General features: G+C 37.6%; 2 protein-coding genes across 19 annotated transcripts in view; one reads left to right on the top strand and one right to left on the bottom strand.

The window, feature by feature from the left end:
* The window catches only part of PAICS (phosphoribosylaminoimidazole carboxylase and phosphoribosylaminoimidazolesuccinocarboxamide synthase), a 67,522-nt gene that overhangs the window by 25,439 nt on the left and 18,849 nt on the right, over window positions 1-23,234 (bottom strand). For 3 of the 16 annotated variants that reach the window (XM_042251427.2, XM_060417137.1, XM_060417132.1), the window contains 5 exons: window positions 13,634-13,720; window positions 11,723-12,154; window positions 10,176-10,265; window positions 3,405-3,476; window positions 1,915-1,980 (listed from right to left, as the gene is read on the bottom strand). In XM_042251427.2, the coding sequence (XP_042107361.1) occupies window positions 1,915-1,980; window positions 3,405-3,476; window positions 10,176-10,265; window positions 11,723-12,154; window positions 13,634-13,720 (747 nt within the window). Of the gene's footprint in view, window positions 1-752; window positions 882-1,914; window positions 1,981-3,404; window positions 3,477-10,175; window positions 10,266-11,722; window positions 12,155-13,633; window positions 13,721-18,009; window positions 18,406-23,234 lie in introns of those variants that run through there. The other 13 variants (XM_060417135.1, XM_060417136.1, XM_060417138.1 and 10 more) reach the window with 10 other exon arrangements.
* PPAT (phosphoribosyl pyrophosphate amidotransferase) overlaps window positions 1-23,234 on the top strand; it is a 38,565-nt gene that overhangs the window by 4,584 nt on the left and 10,747 nt on the right. Inside the window, exon 2 of one of the 3 annotated variants that reach the window (XM_012180010.4) lies at window positions 19,985-20,051. The exons of the other annotated variants lie outside the window; for them this stretch is intronic. Coding sequence (XP_012035400.1) covers window positions 19,985-20,051 — 67 coding nt within the window. The remainder of the gene's footprint in view (window positions 1-19,984; window positions 20,052-23,234) is intronic. 3 annotated transcript variants of the gene reach the window in all.

The raw sequence follows: 23,234 nt of genomic DNA, 5'->3' as shown, positions 1-23,234 counted from the left end.
ATGTCAAAAAATGGAGAATAAAATTTTCAGCTTTCATGAGATATAAGTGTTGTTGGGCAGGGTTGGGGAACAGTGGAGTCCTGCTATTTTCTAATACTTTACTCGAAAAATATTTGTTGAGCTCTTCCTGTGTGTATGCAAGGCCCTGTGGTTGACACTAGGAATACTGTACTACACAAGGCTGATGGTCCCTGCCCCCACAGAGAGGCAAGTAGAGCAACTGGTTCAACAGAGCAGACTTGTTCATGCCTCCATTTCCTCCTCTGTAAATGGGGATAATGGTATCACTTACCTCATAGAGTTGTAGTAGGGATTAAATGTATTAATATATAACCTGCTTAGAACACTACCTGGATATATGCATACCCTGTGACCCTGCATCCCACTCCTGGGTGTGTACTCAACAGAGATGCATACATATGTTTATTGGGAGACATGCACAGGAATTTGTATAGCAACATTATTCTTAGTAGCCCCAATCTGGGAACATTGGATAGAGAAGGTAGAGGGATGTATGTTCCTATTATGGAATATTCTATTGCAGTAAAAAGGAACAAACCCCTGCTGCAAGGAAAATCATGGATGACTCTCAAACAATGCTGTGTGAAAGAAACTTGACATTACAAAATACATACTAAAGGAAAGGACAATTGTATGATTCTATTAATAAAACTAGCTTATGGTAATGAACACTGATAACTTTTCCGAGGGCTCACAGGCTTCCCAGGTGCTGCTAGTGGTAAAGAACCCACCTGTCAATGCAGGAGATGTAAGAGATGCAGGTTCGGTGCCTGAGTTGGGAAGATCCCCTGGAGGAGGGCATGGAAACCCACTCCAGTATTCTTGCCTGGAGAATTCCATGGACAGAGGAGCCTGGCAGGCTGCAGTCGATAGGGTCACATAGAGTCAGACACAACTGAAGCGACTTAGCATGGACGCATGGGGGCTAACAGGATAATTAATGAAGTGGGGGGGGGGTGTTTATGGTGCTGGTAGTGTTTTATATCTTGATTTGAGTGGTAGGTGCACAGGTGTCTTCACTTTGTAAAAATTGACGTCTTCAACTATTTATGTGAACTCAAGACAGTTAGATCAATTATAAATCTATAAAATGCTAAAGTTGGATTATCTTAGCGATCTAGAGAGATGCAGTCATTTGCTCCATGTTGAATTTTAAGGGTAAAGAGAAACTAGAAAAATTAGGTTTTCTGTTTCTCAGACCAGTGCCTTTTCTTATATTCTGTGTTTTTCTTTATGCTATATTATATTAGGTTGGGCTTCCCAGGTGGTGCTAGTGGTAAAGAAATTGCCTGCCAATGTAGGAGATGTAAGAGACACAGGTTTGATCCCTGGGTTAGGAAGATCCCCTGAAGGAGAGCATGGCAATCCACTCCAGTATTCTTGCCTGGAGAATCCCATGGACAGAGGAGCCTGGTGGGCTACAGTCCATAGGGTCACACAGAGTCAGACATGACTGAAGACACTTAGCATGCACCCACATTATAAGTAACCTTTTCTGTTACTTATAATAGGTCAGTTTGGAATGACGGCTTCATAATTAGCTGGCTTCTCAGTTTTTGTAGAATTACTAAAAAGTTATGGCCATTGTTAGTTACCTTTGTAGAAAAGCAAAATTCAGAACTTACTAGTTTGTGGGGGTTTTCCTTTTACATCCTAGTATTCTAATGGCAATCACAGAAAAGTGTAGAAATTTGAGGTGGGAAAGTTTCTGTTTACTTTGTTACTTTCACTCTTAATAAGCTATGAAAGAAATAATTTTTCAGCATTTTTTGCTCTCACACAGCTCATAAATAATAGTTTTGATTTGTCAAGGACAAGAATAAACATCTATCAGGAAAAAGCTACAGAAGTTTTAATCAATGTGGGAAAAGTTGGCGTATCTCAGACTCTTACCATCTTCAAGTGCTTTTCTCTTGATGCTCAAAGTTCTTGGGTTTTTGGTATGATTTTCAAATAATTCTTAAACAAGAGAACATAGGAAAAGAGTCATTATATGACATCGTCTAAAAGTGCATCAGTTTTCACGCATTCAAATATACTACAGTTAGAATATTTAAGTGATTGGACAGATGAAAGAGTTTAAGAATTAGGAATATTTGGGTATTGCTGCTGCTGCTGCTAAGTCGCTTCAGTCGTGTACGACTCTGTGCGACCCCATAGACAACAGCCCACCAGGCTGCCCCGTCCCTGGGATTCTCAAGGCAAGAACACTGGAGTGGGTTGCCATTGCCTTCTTCAGATTTTGGTACTGCTGCTGCTGCTGCTGCTAAGTCGCTTCAGTCGTGTCCGACTCTGCGCGACCCCATAGACGGCAGCCCACCAGGCTCCCCCGTTCCTGAGATTCTCCAGGCAAGAACACTGGAGTGGGTAGATTTTGGTACTAATCTTCGCTAAATCTTTAGGAAAGACTTGAAAAGAAATTGAAATTCTTGACTTAATAGGTATGTGGTTTATAATAATTTAGGGAACCATTTGAACATAAAATAGTATTAGGAATTTATTATTGAATTTTTTGCTAAGTTAAATGCAAAGAGGAAAGTTTATAGAATTTTTACTTTAAAAAGTCTAATTCCGGCAGTTCTGAGAGATGGTTGTCTTAGGAGGCCATCAACTTCATAAAATCTCATTTTTCTTTGAGGGTTGACATTTTTCTTTTGTAAAACTCTATATTCATAATTAAAAATTTTTGTATTTGGTATGACATTGTTTCCAGTCTCTTTGTCTATTCCAAACTGCATTCATCTTCTGGCAATTTCCTCAAATATTTCTTTGTTTCTTGTGGCCCCTTCAAGCATTTGCTTAATTTTTTCGTGAGACCTTATGTTTATAAGTGCTCTGACCTCCTTGTCACACCAGTGTTTTCCAGCCTGTGTCACTCACTATTATAATCTGTAAATGACTTTTAGCATCTTCTAAAGGAATATGATTTCCTATGAATCAATGTGATTCACAATTATTCAAACTTAGATACATCCTATATTTCAGTATCATTCATTTAAAGCAAACTGGGTTGAGAATTTCAATGTGAGGATCAAAATTTTTTTCATACATTCATATTCAAATATTTTAAAATAAGACAGATTAACCCCCAATATTAGTGAGAATAATTTAGCTGCTTTTCATCAACAGGTATCCTTGATTGCATATTTATGAATACAGAGTGTCTCGGTATTTACAGATTTTTTTTTTTTTTTTAGTAAGAAGTAGGAATAGACATTTCTTTACTCCCCTACCATATACTCTACCAACTCAGGTATTCAATATAATGAGGCATTTGGGATCATCTATAGTAGACATCTTCCCTATAACTACTTCAACTGGTATATATATTAGACTTTAAAAATCAAAAGTACATTTAAAATTCAACAATTTAGATCTCTTACCTGACCCAGGGATACCATGAGGTGCTGTGGGGCCGCCCACCTCATCTGAGGCATTACTTGCAGTGTCTTCCTCTGTCAGAAAACAAAGACAGCAGTAATTTCAGTGTTGTTCACAGAACCCTAATGCACTTCGGCAGGTGAAGACTGCACTGAAAACGTAGTAAGTCTGGATCCCAGCATCAAAAGTGTAACCTCAAAGCCAAGCACATTTGCCATCTTGAACCAGATGTGAAGATGGCCTTAGAGGACTCACCCCCAACACAATGTTGGAAAGTAGTCTGCCTTAAAAGTCACAAGGCAGGAAGCTTGGTTTGAAAGTATGAAAGTGCTTTGTGACCTAATTTGCTTAACAGCTTTCACTGTTACATTTTAATGCTTGGCAAAGAGCTCTTACAGCTGTTTTTTTCATTCAGTCCTCATTGTAACTCAGAATAATCCTTATTGCAATACATGTAAAAGAATAAAAGACTCTAAAGTGGTTTTAGCAGTCTTCATATTGAGCAGACAGTGATTAACATTTTAAGGAACTTAAAATGCTTAGCATGGTAAATGTAACAGGAATTTGTCCTGGTGGACCTGTATATGTTCAGGATGTTTACAACCCCGCTGTTGGTAATTTGGGGAAAGCTCCTCCTCATATATGTATGTTGGATTGCTATGTTGAAGTATCACAATGTTATGGTAGTGTTCTTTTGTCTCAGCTGTACTTCCCTATACACTGGAAAATTTTTTTAAAAGAATTCTATGTTATTAAGTATAGGTGTCTATATAGTTACTTGCAATGATTATTCTATAATTTAGACAATGGTTTACATTAATAACCTTGAGGCAAAAGTATAGACAGAGGGCTATAAGCATATTGCCGCAGTGGGTGTGTGAAGATGTACATCAGGGTAGGACCTCATCTTCTTACGGAGGACATGTTTGGACCAGGAGACTAGGACGAAGTTTAGCTTCTAGCAATATCAAGACTTCAAATGACAGGTTGTGGTCTAGAGCCATATCAGTTCAGTTCAGTTCAGTAGCTCAGTTGTGTCCGACTCTTTGCAACCCCATGGACTGCAGCACGCCAGGCTTCCCTGTCCATCACCAACTCCCGGAGCTTGCTCAAACTCTTGTCCATTGAGTTGGTGATGCCATCCAACCATCTCATCCTCTGTCGTCCGCTTTTCCTGCCTTCAATCTTTCCCAGCATCAGGGTCTTTTCAAATAAGTCCGTTCTTCCCATCAGGTGGCCAAAGTATTGGAGTTTCAGCTTCAGCGTTAGTCCTTCCAGTGAATTTTCAGGACTGATTTCCTTTAGGATGGACTGGTTGAATCTCCTTGCAGTCCAAGGGACTCTCAAGAGTTTTCAATACCACAGTTCAAAAGCACTAATTCTTTGGTGCTCAGCTTTTCTTTATAGTCCAACTCACATCCATACATGACTACTGGAAAAGCCATAGCTTTGACTAGATGGACCTTTGTTGGCAAAGTAATACCTCTGCTTTTTAATATGTTGTCTAGGTTTGTCATAGCTTTTCTTCCAAGGAGCAAGTGTGTTTTAATTTCATGGCTGCAGTTACCATCTACAGTGATTTTTGGAGCCCAGAAAAATAAAGTCTGTTTCCATTGTTTCCCCATCTATTTGCCATGAAGTGATGGGACCAGATGCCATGATCTTAGTTTTCTGAATGTTGAGTTTTAAGTCAACTTTTTCAACTCTTTCACTTTCATCAAGAGGCTCTTCAGTTCTTCACTTTCTGCCTAAAGGGTGGTATCATCTGCGTAGCTGAGATTATTGATATTTCTCGCAGCAATCCTGATTCCAGCTTGTGCTTCATCAACTGGGGGCTCCCTAATCTACTGTTTGTCTTTTAATTGAAATTTTTATTGAGATAATTATAGATTAACATAGAATTGTAAGAAATAATAACGATCCCTTCTACACTTTGCCTTCCTTGATGGCTCAGTGGTAAAGAATCCATCTGCCAGTGCAGGAGACATGGGCTCAATCCCTGGAGAAGGAAATGGCAATGAACTACAGTATTCTTGCCTGGAAAATCCCATGGACAGAGGAGTCTTGTTACAGTCCATGGGGTTGCAAAGAGTTGGACATGACTTAGTGACTAAACAACAGCATTTTATAAACCATAATATTCTGTTAATCCAAAGGTACATTGGTACAATCCCCCACTATGATTTAGGAATCTTGTTTGTACTCATCTATGAATGTGTGTGTGTGCTCTTGCAGTATGTACTAAGTTCTATTGTTAAGACAAAAAACAAAAAGACACGTCTACCACTAGAAATTCCAAAGGTTTTTGAAACTCTGTGCCAGGAGCTAGGGGCAAAGACCAACCATAAGCTTTATTTTGTCACAGCTTTTTTAAAGATTATAAAAGTATAAACGGTAAGAATTATAGACATTATACTTTTAAAATTAACAAGTAGACTGTTTAAATTTATCAGCTTACCTATGTCTGAGGTTTTTAATTTTTTAAAAGTTCTCAACATTGTTTCATATGACTAAGGTACATTAATTTATATAATAATTTTAGTGCTGGGCATCCTGGGTGACTCAGTGGTAAAGAATCTCCTGCCATGCAGGAGACGCAGGTTCAGTCCCTGGGTCAGGAAGATCCCCTGGAGGAGGAAATGGCAACCCACTCCAGTGTTTTTGCCTGGAAAACCCCATAGACAGAGTAGCTTGGCGGGCCACAGTCCATGGGGTTGCGAAGTGAGCATAGTTTTACTCCTAAGATTATTCAAATGTATGCAAAATACACAGAAGTAATATTCCATTTTAAAGAAAACTACAGATGAATCTTCAGTCTATTAAAAGAAATAAATGAATTGGAGAAAACAAGATGCTTGGCACACCTGAGATACTAACAATAGATACTTGAATGCCCTCTGCTGGCCATCATGTTGCTAATTTTTGTTAAATTGCCAGGATAGTGAATATTTTCATTTTGGAAATATATTTTACTACAGCCAAAAGGAAAATAAAGCTCTTTTCCTTTTAATTATTCTTAAAAGAGCCATGTAGCCTTTCACATAGGATTTTTGGACTGATGATAAGGGTGGCCTCTAATAGAATATATGTGCCCATCTCTGGGGTCGCAAAGAGTCAGACATGACTTACTGACTGAACAACAAACCACCGCTTGGAGCCAGAGTTGATCTACCTGTGACTGTCTTATACTAGAAAGCAGTGACTTTGGCCTGATTACCAAGGTATTGAAGTATTCTACTTCATTTAAATCATTTTAGGAATAGATTTTAGGAATCAATTAGTAATTGAAAAATCAGTGAACAAATGGGCAAATTTAATTCAGATAACCATTATGTCTACTACTGTGGGCAAGAATCTCTTAGAAGAAATGGGTTAGTCCTCATAGTCAGCGAAAGAGTTCAAAATGCAGTACTTGGGTGCAATCACAAAAATGACAGAATGATCTCAGTTCATTTCCAGCACAAGCTATTCAACATCACAGAAGTCCAAGTCTATGCCCCAGCCACTAAAGCCGAAGAAGCTGAAGTCGAATGGTTCTATGAAGACCTACAAGACTTTCTAGAACTAACACCAAAAAAAGATGTCCTTTTCATCATGGAGGATTAGAATGCAAAAGTAGGAAGTCAAGAAATACCTGGAGTAACAGGCAAGTTTGGCCTTGGAGTACAGATTGAAGCAGGGCAAAGGCTAACAGAGTTTTCCAAGAGAACTCACTGATTGTAGCAAACACATTCTTCCAACAACACAAGAGATGGCTCTACACATGGACATTACTGGATGGTCAACACTGAAATCAGATTGATTATATTTGCAGCCAAAGATGGAGAAGCTCTATACAGTCAGCAAAAACAAGACCAGGAGTTGACTGTGGTTCAGATTATGTGCTGCTTATTGCAAAATTCAGACTTAAATTGAAGAAAGTAGGGAAACGCACTAGGCCGTTTGGGTATGACGTAAGTCATATCCCTTATGATTATACAGTGGAAGTGATAAATAGATTCAAGGGATTAGATCTGATAGCCAGCCAGAGTGCCTCAAGAACAATGGATGGAGGTTTCTAACATTGTACAGGAGGCTGGGATCAAACCTTCCCAAATAAAAAGAAATTTGCAAGAAGGCAAAATGGTAGTCTGAGGAGACCTTACAAATAGCTGAGAAAAGAAGAGAAGAGAAAGGCACAGGAGAAAGGGAAAGATATGCCCATCTGAATGGACAGTTCCAAAGAAAAGCAAGGAGAGATAAGAAAGCCTTCACTTTGCAAAGAAACGGAGGAAAACAATTGAATGAGAAAGACTAGAGATCTCTTCAAGAAAGTTAGAGATACCAAGATATCATTTCCTTTTACTTATTATAATAGAGCCTAAGTGTTCTATGATAATTCCCAGTGATTAGCTTCTTCATATTTCATTGGTCATACATTTTTTAAGTGATAATTTACTCGAAGTAGCTAATTTTCTCTCGACTGGAATCAAACTGAATCTAATGTGTTACTCTTTTCAGCCCTCTGCTGGTCTTATTCTCTAAAATCATGACACCTTGGCTATGCTTGATGATCTTCTCTAAAAGTACAGGAGCTTGAATCCACTCTACAACATAATACTAAACCAAAATCTCCAGGGGTTCTAAGTTGGAAACTAATTAGTTATCCGGAATGTGGGGGTCCACAGCTCTAGCTGGATTTTTACTTGAAATAACAAAAAAAAAAGAAGAAGCAACAGCTTAGTATACTTTTAAGAAAGTAAAGTGTTACTTTTGGGGAGATCAGTTTTATGACCAAGTGTGAATGTTAACAATATGGAGCAATGACAATTCCGATAACAATATTTATTAGTAAAATCTGTAAAAACAAAATGGGCTTCCCTGGTGGCTCAGATGGTAAAGAATCCATCTGCAATGAGAGAGACCTGGGTTCGATCCCTGGGCTGGGAAGATCCCCTGGAGGAGGGCATGGCAACCCACTCTAGTATTCTTGCCTAGAGAATCCTCATGGACAGAGGAGCCTGGCAGGCTACAGTCCATGGGGTCACAAAGAGTCAGACATGACTGAGCAACTAAGCACATAAAAACAAAATGAGCTGACCTCTACCTATTGACCTGATTTTTTCCTAAAGATAGATATCCATGTCTTTAAGCTTAACATAGCAGTCTTCCAAGTAGTGGACTAGCAACTTATGCACCATGAAGTATATATAAAGTGTTTGCTTACATATTTAGCTGCTGGGATCTATGTGGGTTTATACCTTTACTTTTATATTCATTTGAAAGTTTAAAATACCATTATTTCTAAAATGACTGTAAACATCCTGTTTCATATTTTCTAGATATATTCCATACTAACATGTAAACGTACCATTTTTTAAAACCTGTCAGTTTACATCTGGCTTAATATTTTCCTTTTACATAAAAGAAGTTATACTGAGGTATTGTGTATTTAAGTGAGTTCTCCAGAGGACTTAATGAGCTTTAATCTTCTGAATTTTTTTGAAAAATCTTTAAAATTTTTTTAAGATTTAAAAATCATAAAAAATATTCTAAAGTTTTAAAACTTTTTTTCATGGAAATCTTTCTTTCTTATTAAACTCTGTATGTGGTAATCTGATTTTAACTTCCAGTGACAAAGGGTCATTGCAGTTATTCCTTTAGAATCCTTAGGAGCACAGAGTTTTGTTTACCTTTTTTGTCTCACTAGTCAGCTGCACATTCCTGTCTGGTTAGTCTCCTTAATTTCTCTCCATTTTCACCTGTCATTGAGTGTTCTAGCCGCTTTCCTTTCCTTCCATTGAGCTTTTTAATGTGAAGTTTGCCAAGACTGTGGGGCACCTGGTTTTTGGATCAGAATTGGTTTTTAAACTTTTCAGTGCTGCATGAAGCTTTGGACTGAAAGACTAGCACAAGGACTATGATGGCTAGGCTTTCTGCTTAGGAGCTTGGTCACCCCTCTTCCCTCAGTTTTATCTAAAAGGCAAACTATCAGAGAGGAAGCACACTCTGCATTCCCTAAGTGCCCTGTACCACAGGGCAGTGGTTCTCAAACTTCAGCATGTATCAGAATCACCTTAAATACATATTGGACTGCTGGAACTCACCCCACATTTCTGGTTCTGGAGGGGGCCCAAGAATTTGCATTTTGAATGAGTCCTAGGTGATGCCGATGCTACTACGAACAGCAGCCACAGGGAACTTCACTGTCATTAATAATTTCCACCTTCCATTTCTGCATTTTGGAAATGTGCATATTATCCAACAATACTGTATAATGTTATAACATGCTTGTGTATGTTCTTATAATAACAATGTTAGATGTATGGCTATTATATAATGTATGTAATGGGTGTGTGTGCGTTCAGTCATGTCCAACTCTTTACAACACTATGGACTGTAGCCCGCCAGGCTCCTCTGACTGAGATTTTTCCAGGCAAGAATACTGGAGTCAGTTTCCCTGCCCTCCTCCAGGGAATCTTCTTGACCTAGGGATCAAACCGACGTCTTTTGCCTCTGCTGCACTGGCAGGCGGTTTCTTTACCACTTAGCCACCTGGGAAGCCCAATGTATATAAGTATATTAAACCATCATAATACTGCAGGCCTCACCCTTATGACCTCATCTAAACCTAATTTTCTCCCAAAGGCCCCATCTCCAAATGTAGTAACAGTGGGGATTAGGGTTTCAACATATGAGCTTAGGAGTGACACAATTGAGTCTGTAGCAGCATCTTATAATAACATGTATTTCATTACATACACACACACATAAAAACAAGAATATTGTTTTACCTGTGCAAGGGCTTTGTCTCATAACTGTCTCTCTTAGGTCTTCTGACATATTACTGACCAAGTCATCTTCAGCTGCATCTCCAGCAATAACTGTATAAATACAGTGGGATATATGGTGGTGTGTTTTTTTATTTTTAGAACTATATTTTAAGCTCTAATATAGTATTTTCCCTTTTAGAGTGAACTTGATACTAAAAACTGTGGTTGTTTATTTTTCTGTAGTTAGATTGCCCATCCTTAAACATATTTTAGTCTTAGGTCACTAAACATCTGGTGTTATAAGTCTCTAGCTAGGTGTTGACATAAGACTAACAAGGTTATGTTCACCTGCATCTCAGTAGTTACTGTATGAACACAGTCATGCCATTGCTTTTGGGCTACTTGATCACTAGTTATTTTACATTTTAATTTCAGTGGGGGAGATGTATAGTTCTCCAGCAGACCAGTTTCTTTCCTTGTCTACTAGTGAAACATTTTAGGACTTCTCACCACCATTTCCCAATCCTAACTCTTTGTCATTTCCCTCTTTTCCCACTCATTCTTTTAGGAATTGGGACTTCATTCATGTTGATGTATGGCAGAAACTATCATCATATTGTTAAGTAATTATCCGCCAATTAAGAATACAAATAAAAAGAATTAAGACTGTATCATTTAAGGCTGATATTAAGATCTAGAAACATTGTGACCACTCGAGGTCTTTAATGACATCTCTTCCATTCCACCATTTTACATAGCAAGTCTGAAGGAGGTACTCCTGAGTTCAGAGTTCCATGGAGACTGAGGTAGAACTTGTATTTCCTGACTCCTGGCCTAGAACTCATGCAGTTTATTTCATGCAGTCATGTCTTTGTGTATATTGCATCTCAATTCTTTAGATTAAACTCATTTTGAAGAATTTTATGATGTGTCGTAGGAGAACTCACATTCTCTCACAGGTTTTGTATTTTTCTGAGTTTTTCAATGCATTTTTTCTGTTTACTCACAATTTTACCACAACAGATATGAACATTTTTTAATAATTTCTGCCATCAAGAATTTTATTTTTGCTTCTGTAAAATTGGTCTTTTTAAATTTCTAGAAATCCAGTTTTCTCTCCTTGTTTTATATAACTCTGTACCATTCTGTGTTCTGATCAAATTTGCATGAAATCTGTTTCATGATAAATTGAGCAGTTAGCTTGTTGAGTCTCATTTAGTAAAACCTATTTACCTCAGACTGCTGCTGCTAAGTCAATTCAGTTGTGTCCGACTCTGTGTGAGCCCATAGATGGTAGCCCACCAGGCTCCTCCATCCATGGGATTTTCCAGGCAAGAGTGCTAGAGTGGGTTGCCATTTCCTTCTCCAATGCATGAAAGTGAAAAGTGAAAGTGAAGTCGTGTCCGACTCTTAGCGACCCCATGGACTGCAGCCCACCAGGCTCCTCCATCCATGGGATTTTCCAGGCCAGAGTACTGGAGTGAGTTGCCATTTACCTTAGACTATATTCAGGTTATTGACATTTTTTTATGTGGTGGCATGATGTTAAGATTTCTTTGCTTTCCTACCTGTCTGATCCTCTTCCATCTTTACATGGGCACATCCTGTGGCTTGTTCTTCATTTTGGGATTCCTGTTGTGAGTTTTCTGTTTTCTTGTCTCCCAGAATAGCATCCAACTCAGTAAAAAATTTCATGCTTTTAGCCATGCCTAGGTCTCTAGCCGTTCTTACAATCTTGTATTCATGCTTTAAGTTTTTGTACTTCGTTCGGCACTGCTTCCAGTCTCTCTCAATTCCAAGTTTCTGAAGCTTGGCAGCAATTTGTTCAAATATCCTTTTATTTCTCATTGTTCCTTCTAGTTGTTGTTGTATTCCTTGATCAGACCAGATGCCTATTAGAGCCCTGACTTCTGGCACAGTCCAGTGTTTTCCTCCTTCATTTGCGACAGTTGGAATGACAGTTGGATTATTAGGGGGTTCCATTATTGCTGTAGAGTCACCTGTATTGGGTGGGGAGGGAAAGAGATATATGGGTTACATATATCAGACAAGATAAATAATTGGATGCAATATTACTAAAGACAGTAATTTTCTCTATGGGAGATGGAATGCAAATTGTAATATAGCTTTTGTCTTAAACTAGTTGGGAAATGAAAGTACAGAACATGAATCTGTTCCTTATTGTGATGGTGACTGACTTTAATAAAGTTGTGTTTTTAATTAGTTACATCTTGCTCATCTTTCTTCTTTAGCATTTCTTTCTCTTCCATTCTGCTCCTTTAGTATGTGGGATTAATGTCCCACATTATATAGTGTATAGTGAAAGTTGAATATATAATTTTGTAATATTTACTTCTTTAAAGCAATATAATTATGTATAAAACAGCTTGTTGAAGACAATTTTTCCGTAAGTGTGAGCAATTTATCTCCTCCCCATGCCTTTTCTGTATCTAATGATTTCCATTTGCTCCATTTCGGAATCTCCTGGGGAAGCCTTTATAAACCACTGCCCCCCATCCTTTATCCCCAGATTGTGATTCTAGTGTGCAATTCAGGATTGAGAGCCAAGACTATTCATGAATGAAGGGTTTAGAAGAAGCACATTAATAATTGGTGCTTCTTAACTCTTTGTGCAAATGAAAGCTGTCCCATTGGTTAAAGACCAAATGCCATTTTAAGTGTAGTATTATATCCTTTTAATGAAAAGAAATGTGCCAGAAATTTCATAATGCATTAGGCAGAATGTATCCACTTAGTTATAAATCCTTTAATAACTTTGTGTTGGATCTCACAGTTTTGCAACTCATTTTACGATAATGTCATTTCTTGACATTATATTGGATATTTCACAACCATATTATTTTACTCAGATTTCATGTTTAATAAAAAGGTGGTCTGGACCTCAGTATCTATAACATTAGTCATTAAAAAAAAATACCATAGTATTTACCTGGGTACGGAGGTGTTTTATTTTGTGCTGTATTTAATGTCTTTGTTTTAAGATGGTTTTCATCTTAAATATTAATTTAATTTAAAGATGTTCTTATTTAAAACTTTTTTTAAGTTTTAAATTTAAGATTTTTTCATCTTAAATCAAGTGAGCACTTTTCCTCACTTGCATTAACTTTCAGTAAGAATTTATAAGCAAGAATGGGACTTATGTTGACTTTTTGTTGAATAAAATCATCCTTGACTTCATTATTTACTTTCAAATGTAAAGTTCTACTTTTCTTAGCCTCCAGGATAGCTGAAGTCATATGCTCATTAAATATTAAGTACCACACTTACTATGTGTAATTTTGGCCATCAGATTCCTTACTATATTTAAAGCGTAAAGACTGGGGATTTGAAGCTAATATTTCCAAAGTATTTCTACCAGGAAAAAATCACCCATTTTCTCAGATTTGATATCAGTCTTACTTTCCGATTTGATGTAGATCATTTTCATTATATTTTTGAGCAGCCTGTACCATACCTACCTAGTTCCATTGGTCTGACTTGAGAAACTAGAAGTAAAGGATTTCCGGAGATGTCTTCCTTGTCTTCTGATGTAACTGACATTTTGCCTGAAAAGAGAGAATTCCTTTTAGAAATAAGTGCCAAGGAAAATTAAAATTGGATTAACAGCTGATAACGCTAATAGTTTTAGTTGAATATGATCATATTCATGAAGGATCATAGATTTATGATAGATGTTTTTTAAAATAGTGGTATAATATGGTTTAAGTATCTATGTATATAAAGAGAAATCTAACTTCCTCCATTCTGTTCTGACATGTTGAGCATCCCCTAGCATTGAAGTTTCTGAGGATGGTCGCAGTTAGTTTTCAAGTTAAACTATGTCTTTAAAGTGAGATATTTTTTCATTTTTCTATTTTAGGTGCCTCAACATAGTAGGCCCTTTAAGTAATACTAGTAATGTGAAAGAGAAACCCTGCAATGTGATAAAATAAAAGAACCCTGCCAACCTTAAAAGATAAAGATGTCCCTTCTTGATTATATCATTTTTACATGTTTTTCTGCTGCTGCTGCTAAGTTGCTTCAGTCATGTCCGACTCTTAGCGACCCCATGGACTGCAGCCCACCAGTCTCCTCCGTCCACGGGATTATCCAGGCAAGAATACTGGAGTGGGGTGCCATTGCCTTCTACCATGTTTTTCTAATGCTGTTTACTGAGTAACAGAATTAGCATTATATTTTACATGAATGAGATCAAATGTTAGGTATGATTTTAATATCATAAACATTCATTTAAAATCACTATTTACCATTATAATTACAAGGTATTCCACTAAAGAATAAGAAAAGGAATACTGTTTATCATCTTAAAGATTATATTGGGGATTCTTATATTAAAAGAGAAAAGTGAAAAATAAGGGAAGTCTCAATGATTTCAAGTGGCATGGTGGTTTAGTCGCTAAGCTGTGTCCCACTTTTGCAACCCCATGAACTGGGAACCTACCAGGCTCCTCTGTCCGTGGGATTCTCCAAGAAAGAATACTGGAGTGGGTTGCCATTTCCTTCTCCGGGGAATTTTCCCGACCCAGGAATCAAACCCAGGTCTCCTGCATTGCAGGCAGATTCTTTACCGACTGAGCTACAAAGAAAGCCCATAATTCAATTAAAGTGGCACAGTTACATAAATTTAAAAGGGCTTCCCAGGTGGCATTAGTGGTAAAGAACCCACCTGCCAGTACAGGAGACAATAAGAAACATGGGTTCAATCTCTGGGTTGGGAAGATCCCCTGGAGGAGGGCATGGCAACCCACTCCAGTATTCTTGCCTTGAGAATCCCATTTGACAGGGGAGCCTGGTGGGCTACAGTACATGGAGTCACACAGAGTCAGACATGACTGAAGCAACTTAGCACAAAGCACATACACATAATTTTAAAAATTGTCATTTTAAAATTGAGTTTCACAATTATTTGAGGCTAAGTTGCAGTTAAGGAATGTTTTTGATTTAGTTGGGAATATGGAAAATAAAAATCTTAAATTACATAAGAACTCTCTTTAGAGAGAAGAAGAAAAGATACTGACATCCTCAGGTAATTTATCGACTGAGCTTGATGAGAACAGCAAGGAAAGGTAGGGCTTACTATTCTTTTATCTGCTTTAGGGCCTGCTTCTGTTTATTGAAAAGGTCTTAGAGCTGCACATACAGGTGGGGGCAAAAAAGAAATCTCTCTCTCCACCTTCTTCAGGAAATTTTTTTCCCTCAGGTTGATCATTCCTAGCAAGAATCCCAAAATTGTACTCAGGGGACCCACATGGTGGAGATTTTCAATCGAAACCCTTAAATCATTATTCTTAATGTATCGGTATACAGTAAGAAAAGGGAAAGAGTGGAAATTGGTCACTGAAGGAATGTGATACAGCAGCAGTAGGCCAAAGGTATTCTGAGATTGAGGATGATTGTAGCTTTTAGAAGATGAAGCCTCTTAGAGTCCTTTCCCAAGGCTTAGTCAGGCTACCTGCTGCCTAACGAAAGGGACCAGATCCTCTGTCCTTGAAAGAGGACCCCTTGCATGAAACAGGTTGATCCCAACAGTAGAAGACACACATTCACTTCCTTGCCTTCTTTTTACCATACACCAATAAAAATTCTGCTGGTTCCACCTTAGAAAAACCAGAAGATGTCATAAATGAATCAGAATTGGAGAAAGAAGAGCTCTCTAAGCCTTAGAAGGGCTTCCCTTGTGGCTCAGCTGGTAAAGAATCCACCTGCAACGTGGGAGACCTGGGTTTGATCCCTGGGTTGGGAAGATTCCCTGGAGAAGGGAAAAGCTACCCACTCCAGTATTCTGGCCTAAAGAATTCCACGGACTGTATAGTCCATGGGGTCATGAAGAATCCGACATGACTGAGGGACTTTCACTTCACTTCACTTAAAGCCTTAGAAAAGAAGCTGTTTGACTGTGTTAAAACTTTTGACTTTTGTGGGTTAAATAAAAATCAGCCAAAATTTTAAGGTGAAAGGTCGTCATGCAAATTTTTCTAAGACCTTAACTGACATAAACCGTCAGTTCATAAAGTTGAATAAATATATAAAAAATGTTCCACAGCACTTTTAATTAAACAAATGCAAAATAAACAGTTATTGATTGCATACACTGTTATATGTGACTATGTATTTATTAGATTAGCGTAGTAAGTAAATAAGTGTTAGTCGCTCAGTTGTGTCCAACTCTTTGTGACCCCATGGACTGTAGCCCATCAGGCTCCTCTGTCCATGGAATTCTCCAGGCAAGAATACTGGAGTGGGTTGCCATTCTCTTCTCCAAGGGATCTTCCCAATTAGGGATCGAACCCTGTCTCCTGCATTGCAGGCAGATTCTTTACCACTGAGCCACCAGGGAAGCCCCAGATTAGCATACTCCATTATTTATTAAATCAGCAAAGTCTCCCCCTCCCACCCACCGTTCTACAAAAGGGACAGTTTCATTGTTAAAGTACAGTTCTTTTGGAAAGAAGTTACTTTAGTAATGTTTCAGAGTAATCATACCCCACATGTTGACCAGAAATTGAACTTCTGATAGTCTATCCTACTGGGATAATTTTAAATTGGATAAAAGATACTTGGTTGTAGGAAATTCCCTGGTGTCCCAGTGGTTAGGCCTTGGCTCTTTCACTGCTGGGGCCTGGGTTCAGTCCCTGGTTCGGGAACTAAGACCCCACAAGCTGTGCAGCAGGGAAGAGGGAGTAGATTATACCATATATAAGAGGGAAATGACAGTAGATAGCACAGATTTTGACACAACTGAACAACTCAGCACACACAACAGCACAAATTCTGAACTGAACAACTCTGCCCTTAAAAATAGCAACTCTGGGACTTCCTGGTGGTCCAGTGACTGGGGGACTGAGTTCTACCCCAGGTCAGAGAACTAGATCCCATTTGCCGAAACTAAGAGTTCACATGCTGCAGCTATCAAAGATAATGAGTGCAGCAAATAAGACCTGGTGCAGCCAAAATAAATGAATAAATTTTTTTTTTTTAATGAAAGCTACTACAACTCACTGTTAGCTCAAATGATGGTTAGTGTTTTGTAGCATTGAAGTATGTTTTAATTAAGGCATGTGCAATTTTTTAGACTACAGTATAGTGTAATATAAATTTTATATGCACTCAGTTCAGTTCAATCTCTCAGTCATGTCCGACTCTTTGCAACCCCATGGACTGCAGTACGCCAGGCTTCCTTGTCCAAAAAGTTTGTATGACTTGGCTTTGTTGGGATATTTGCTTTATTGCAGAGATCTAGAACCCAATACACAATATCCTCAAGGTATGTCAGTATTTAAATCATTTAATCATAAATAATTTAACCTATCAAATCTATTTGTTTTACTTTCTGTTAAAACGGAGATGTTCTTCCAAACTACTAATGACATTTTTATCAGTTACTAGTATTTTAGTGCTTTTGTTTATAAATTTAGGAAAGTGGGAACATTAATATAGAGCAGAAAGTTCTGTCTTATTTTGGCGCTGGGAAAACAGCAGTTGAGCAATACATACATATTTTTTTCAGTACTCATAAAATTAAGATTAAAAATACTTTCAGAACCCAATCCATTTTCCAAAAACCATATCAGACATGAGTAAGGAGCAGTTGGCATTAATAGTTGGTACCATTTTAGTGTGTTTGTTTTTTATTTTACACATCTTTTGAACAGTGGCATTATTTCAATTATTTTTTAAAATTAATTTTTACCTTGTGCAAAATAGCATATACATACAGGTCAGTTGTTTTTCTCAACCTTGCTATTTCAGGCTATATTTATCATATGGACTCAGAAGTCTGGTTCTCTTACGGTTTGTTAGGTAAAAACAAAAGAATGGTACTTTTTCTTTTTACCTTCAGTGGTCACTGGGGCTGTACTTGGGCTCAGCGTTGCCAGGCACCTGTCATTTGCATCTTCCTCTGTTAATGGTGTGGCAGATTCATACTGCAGGATGGCATCCAAATCATGGAAGAACTTCATAGTTTTAGAGCTGTCTCCAGAGTTGTGGGCATATTTAACTGTTCTGTATTCATATTTCAGATTTTTGTACTTTGCCCGGCACTGTTTCCAATCTCTGTATACTCCTAGTGCTCGCAGCCTTTTAGCAATGTAAATAAATATTCCTTTATTTCTCAGTGTTCCATAAAGTTGTTTTCGTATATTTTTTTCTGCCCAGACACTTAGCAAAGCTTTAACCTCTTCCTCAGTCCAGTGCTTTCCTGCTCCACTCTCCATGTTGAAAGTGACCTGGAAATGATTCACTATTTCTAGCCAAGGTTTTGTTTCCTAGGAAACCAGACGGCTGGTTGTCAATAAGCTGTGAAGAGCTGAAAGGATCTAGTTTAACTGGTTCAAGCTGCCCTAGGGGAGTAACTTGAGAAACTGCCAAATAAGCAGGCTTCCTGATTAAAGAAGCCTGGACCTAAAAGATCCCTAAGGTTACTCATTTCAGCTTTAAAGAACAAATTACCCTTGAGACAAAAGGGAAAGAAAACCTTTTTAGTGTTTGTTTATTTCTAATTTACTATACCATTGTTGATTTTTTTGCTTGTTTGTTTTGGAAATGGTTGGCAGAGGTTCTTTCTGCCACAAAGGTTTGTGACTAAGGTTATTTTTTCCCCTCTGATATGAATCACTTAGTTCTTCTGACATTGGTTAACCAAAGACCACATGATTTCACCAAATAAATTAATCTTAAGTCACAAATTATTCAGTTGTATAGGATGTATAGTATTATGTATGTCTGTTTTCAGCATAATAGTTCATAGTATTTAATGCATTGGTAATTTAGCAAAATTACTTCACTTTTAATTTTCTAGATTTTTACGTTGCAAATGCATTTAATGTTGTAGTTTCTCTTGTCATTCAAATGCCTATTATAATTTTAGAAAAGATCCTTTCTACCAAATAAATCATGTTAGTAATTGTTAATGTATATATATACATATATAGTAGAGATTTATTTTTTATTTCTACACTGATACATATTTTTTGGAACAAAAATTTGTTAACAAACATCTAGTATTTATGGCACTTGTTCAGAACTACTAAAAATTGTTAAGCAGTGGAGCTTTTAGTTTATCTTTTGAGTTTATACTCCACTGTGGTGCAGATCCTTTAAAGTCTTACCAGTGTGTTACCCTACTGAGCTAGAAACCTAGCTTCTGGCTTTCTCTGTATCCTCACCTAATAGCACTAAGTCAGGAAATGAGATACAGAGTGCCTGATCAGCTTAGGGCTTTTTGAAGCAGCATTTGTTTTCTGATGAAAAAAGAGGTAGTTATATGTCAGAAGAAACTTGGGAAGTGCAAAAAAGCAAAACAAACAAATTTTATGATTCCAGTACCCACAAACATTTTACCTGCTATTTTATTGGGGGCTTTTATATCTACATACTCAACCTTATTTAGAGGTCACCTATTACAGAGGTTACAAGCACGAGGTCTGAAGTCAGGTTGTCTGTGTCCTAATCTTGGCCATGCTGCCATTCTCTGTGTGATACTGGATGAGTTAACTTTGTTTCTCTAGTGTTGTCCTTATCTATAAAGTGTGAATAGTAATCATAGTTACTAATTCCGTTGGACTGTTTTGAAAGCCTAATAAATTGGATCATTCATATGCATGCTTAAGACAGTGCCTGGCTTATTAGTCATAACTCAGTCTGATCTGCTCTTCTAATCATTGTCATCATCATGAGTAGAAGTAGCATTTAATGTGTTGTCAGACTGAGTTCGTGGATGTGATTGAGAAAAGTATGTTCCATAAGATTCATTAAGAAATGTATCAATGGGGTAAATTTAACAGTTTGACACCTTTTTATATTCACAGGGGTCAGGAGAGTGCTGGTATTGTGACCAGTGATGGAAATTCGATACCCACATTCAAAACACACAAGGTATATTTAAACATTGACAAGCGTTGATGATAAAAGTAACAATAGTCAGAAGACAGCTAGTATATGGTGGGGGTGGGGACTTTGAATAAAAATAATTTGTATGTAGAAGCATAGTTGATCCTTTAACAGTATAGGAACATATTTTGTGTGTCATATGTATTATATATAGTGTTCTACAATAAAGTAAGCTGGAGAAAAGAAAATATTAAAATCATAAGGAATAGAAATTATAGTACAGTACTGTCTTTGTTGATACAATAAGCTTCTGTTGACTTTTTATAATGTAAGTTGTCAGTATCTATGTTAGTATAGTCTTAAGTTGGTACAGAACACTGTAGATGGTATACGTATTGCTAACATAGACCTCGAAAATGAAAAGATAATGTGAAAAAATTCCTGTTTAGGGTATAACAGTTCATGCATCAATAACAAAGAAATAGCAATATGATTGCTTTTTGGTTGCCTAGCCTATACACTAATAAGTGAATTGTTATAACATATCATTACTTTATGCCAATGTAAGGATGGGCTATCCACTTTAACACCAGTCTTGCACATATTGTTCTACACATTGACTGCCTAGGTGACAGTCATGGTACTGACACAGAAATGTCCATATGGTTTTCACCATATAGTTATTAGATTTTCACACAAAGCCTCTCACACATCCACAATAAGAAAACTTTATTAACTGTGTAATATAATGATTAATCACTGTTCATTAAATTGAAGTGGGTCATCATAAAGTTCTTCATCCTAGTAGTCACCCTTCATAATGAGTAGGCTGAGGAGAGGTTGGTTTTGCTGTCTCGGGTGTGGAAGGAGATGGTGGAGGTGGGAGGGGAGGCAGGAGAGGCAGGCACACTGGGTGTAACTTGCTGGATACGTCATAATTTCTGTCTCACTCACTTGCTTTTTTACTTCTCTAAACATGTTTCTGTACAATACCATCCTTCTACCCTTTGCTTTAGCTTAGTGCCCATAGAAAGGCCTATATCGTAAAAGAAGTCAAAAGCAGTCTTAAACAATCAGAACCCTTCTGCTGGACTGTCTGATGTCAGTTTGTTTTCTGGCACTGCTTTCTTCATGTTTTCTTCCTCATCACCTGGCACTGGTTCGAAAGCACTCGTCTCCATCAGATATTTTTAAATTTTTGCCATATCCAGAATCTCTTTCATGATTTCCTTGATTAGTTCTATCGTAAATCCTGTGACGTCATGCACAACCTCTGGACATGGTTTTCTCTGCATGGATTTATTGTCTCAGGCTTGATGGCTTTTACAGCTTTTTCAGTAACAACAATGGCATCTTCAGTGGTGTAATTCTTTCAGACTTTCAGGCTGTTCTTTCTGTTGGGGTTGTCTTCCATGGCACTGACAGTCTGTTCCATAGAGTACCATGTGTAATGAGAAAGTCCTTATGATCCCCTGACATCGAGGCTGAATTAGAGATGTTGTGTTTGGGAACAAGCAGATCGCTTCAACCACTTGGCTTCAACACTGATGAACTTATGGGGTTCTGAGTAGCCAAGGGCATTGCCCAATATCAAAAGAACGTTAAAAAGCAGTGCTTTACTGGCAGGGTACTTCCTGGTTTCAGGAATAAAGCATCAATGAATGGTACCAATCCAGAAAAAGAGTTCATGTTGTGCAGGCTTTATGGTTTAGTCATGAGTTAGAAGACTAGCAGCTGCTGTTTATCCTCTCCCTTCAAGGTTCAGGGGTTCGAAACCTGTAGTTAAGGGCAGTCCTAATTATAAACACTACTGCATTTGCATAAAACCAGAGAGTTAGTCCATCCTTTCTGGCCTTAAATCTTGATATTTTTTAAGCCAAACCTCTCCCTAAAAATCTCCAGCCATTCTTCACTGACATTTAATTCTCCAGCTTTAGATCCTTCACCTTCCTTTTGCATTGTCATCATTTAAATAACTACACTTTTTCTCAAATCTTATTAAATACGTATGCCTTTCTTATAGCAATCCTGAACCCACCTAAGAGCTGCATTTTCAATATGAGATAAAAGAGCGTTTCACAAAAAGTACGTAGTGTTTGTGCCAGCTAGTATAGCTACAACAATGGTTTCATGTGTTTCCCTTTCTTTTTTTTTTTTTTTACAATGGTCTTTATGCTGGATTCATTTATCTTGAAATGGCAGGGCCGCCACAGCTGTAGGCCACAATCTACAGTAGACCTCAAGCAATTCAACTTTTTTTTGTAAAGTCATGGCTTTACTTCTTGAGAGCACTTTCAGTGTCACTGGTGTCACTTTGTATGAGTCCCATGGTGTTACTCAAGGTTTACAGTATTGCGCTAAACACGAAGAAAAATACTCAATAACTGGGAGAGGAGACTTTTCACTGCAATAAGCAACCTGATGTAGAGATGAGTGGCTCACCCAGAGGTGATTAACATCAGATGGCATACTTGCATTCAAGTGGATACTTGGAACACTTGAATTCCCCACAGTATTAACAGGAGGTGGCTCCAAAATAATTTCAGTAGTGCAGTATGGACTACAGTTCATTTTATGCAGTAACTTAAGACTGCACCCTTATGCTTGTTTACATTTCTTGAAAAAGCAAATAGCACCAGTTATGGTTTGTGTTTTTTGTGTGCATAAGTTTTGATAAATATTAACATTTTGTAATAGGTTTCTGTATATTTTTATGGTAATAAATGATAAAATAGATTAGTATCTACAAATATTTTATGCATCCATGACATACTCAGTTTCTTAAATTTTTTACTCTAGGCTACATGGCTTACTGTATTTTTATATCATTTTTAATCTCCAAAAATTTTTTTCTGATATATTTATTGGGAAAAAAATCCATGAATAAGTGGACCTGTGCAGTCCCAGCCTGTTTTGTTCAAGGGTCAACGTTTTTATTTGTTCTTCTACAGTGCATTTCTCTCCCAGTGATAATTTGCTAGATTGACTCAGATAAGTTATCCTTTATTTGAATACTTTAACATATTTTGAATTTTAAATTATAATTTAGTTGATCATAGTTGACAAATGTTACCTCTTAGTACATCTGTTCTTCAATGTTTTATCAAGAAGTATCCTATGAAACAGGTGACTCAGTAGGTAAAGAATCTGCCTGCAGTGCAGGAGACTCGGGTTCAATTCCTGGGTTAGAAAGATCCACTGGAGAAGGGGTTGGCTACCCATTCCAGT

The sequence above is a fragment of the Ovis aries genome, chromosome 6, assembly GCF_016772045.2.
Source record: "Ovis aries strain OAR_USU_Benz2616 breed Rambouillet chromosome 6, ARS-UI_Ramb_v3.0, whole genome shotgun sequence".
In the NCBI taxonomy this organism is placed as follows: Eukaryota; Metazoa; Chordata; class Mammalia; order Artiodactyla; family Bovidae; genus Ovis; species Ovis aries.
Note: the sequence above shows the minus strand (reverse complement) of the source record. Positions and strands in the feature narration are given on the sequence as shown.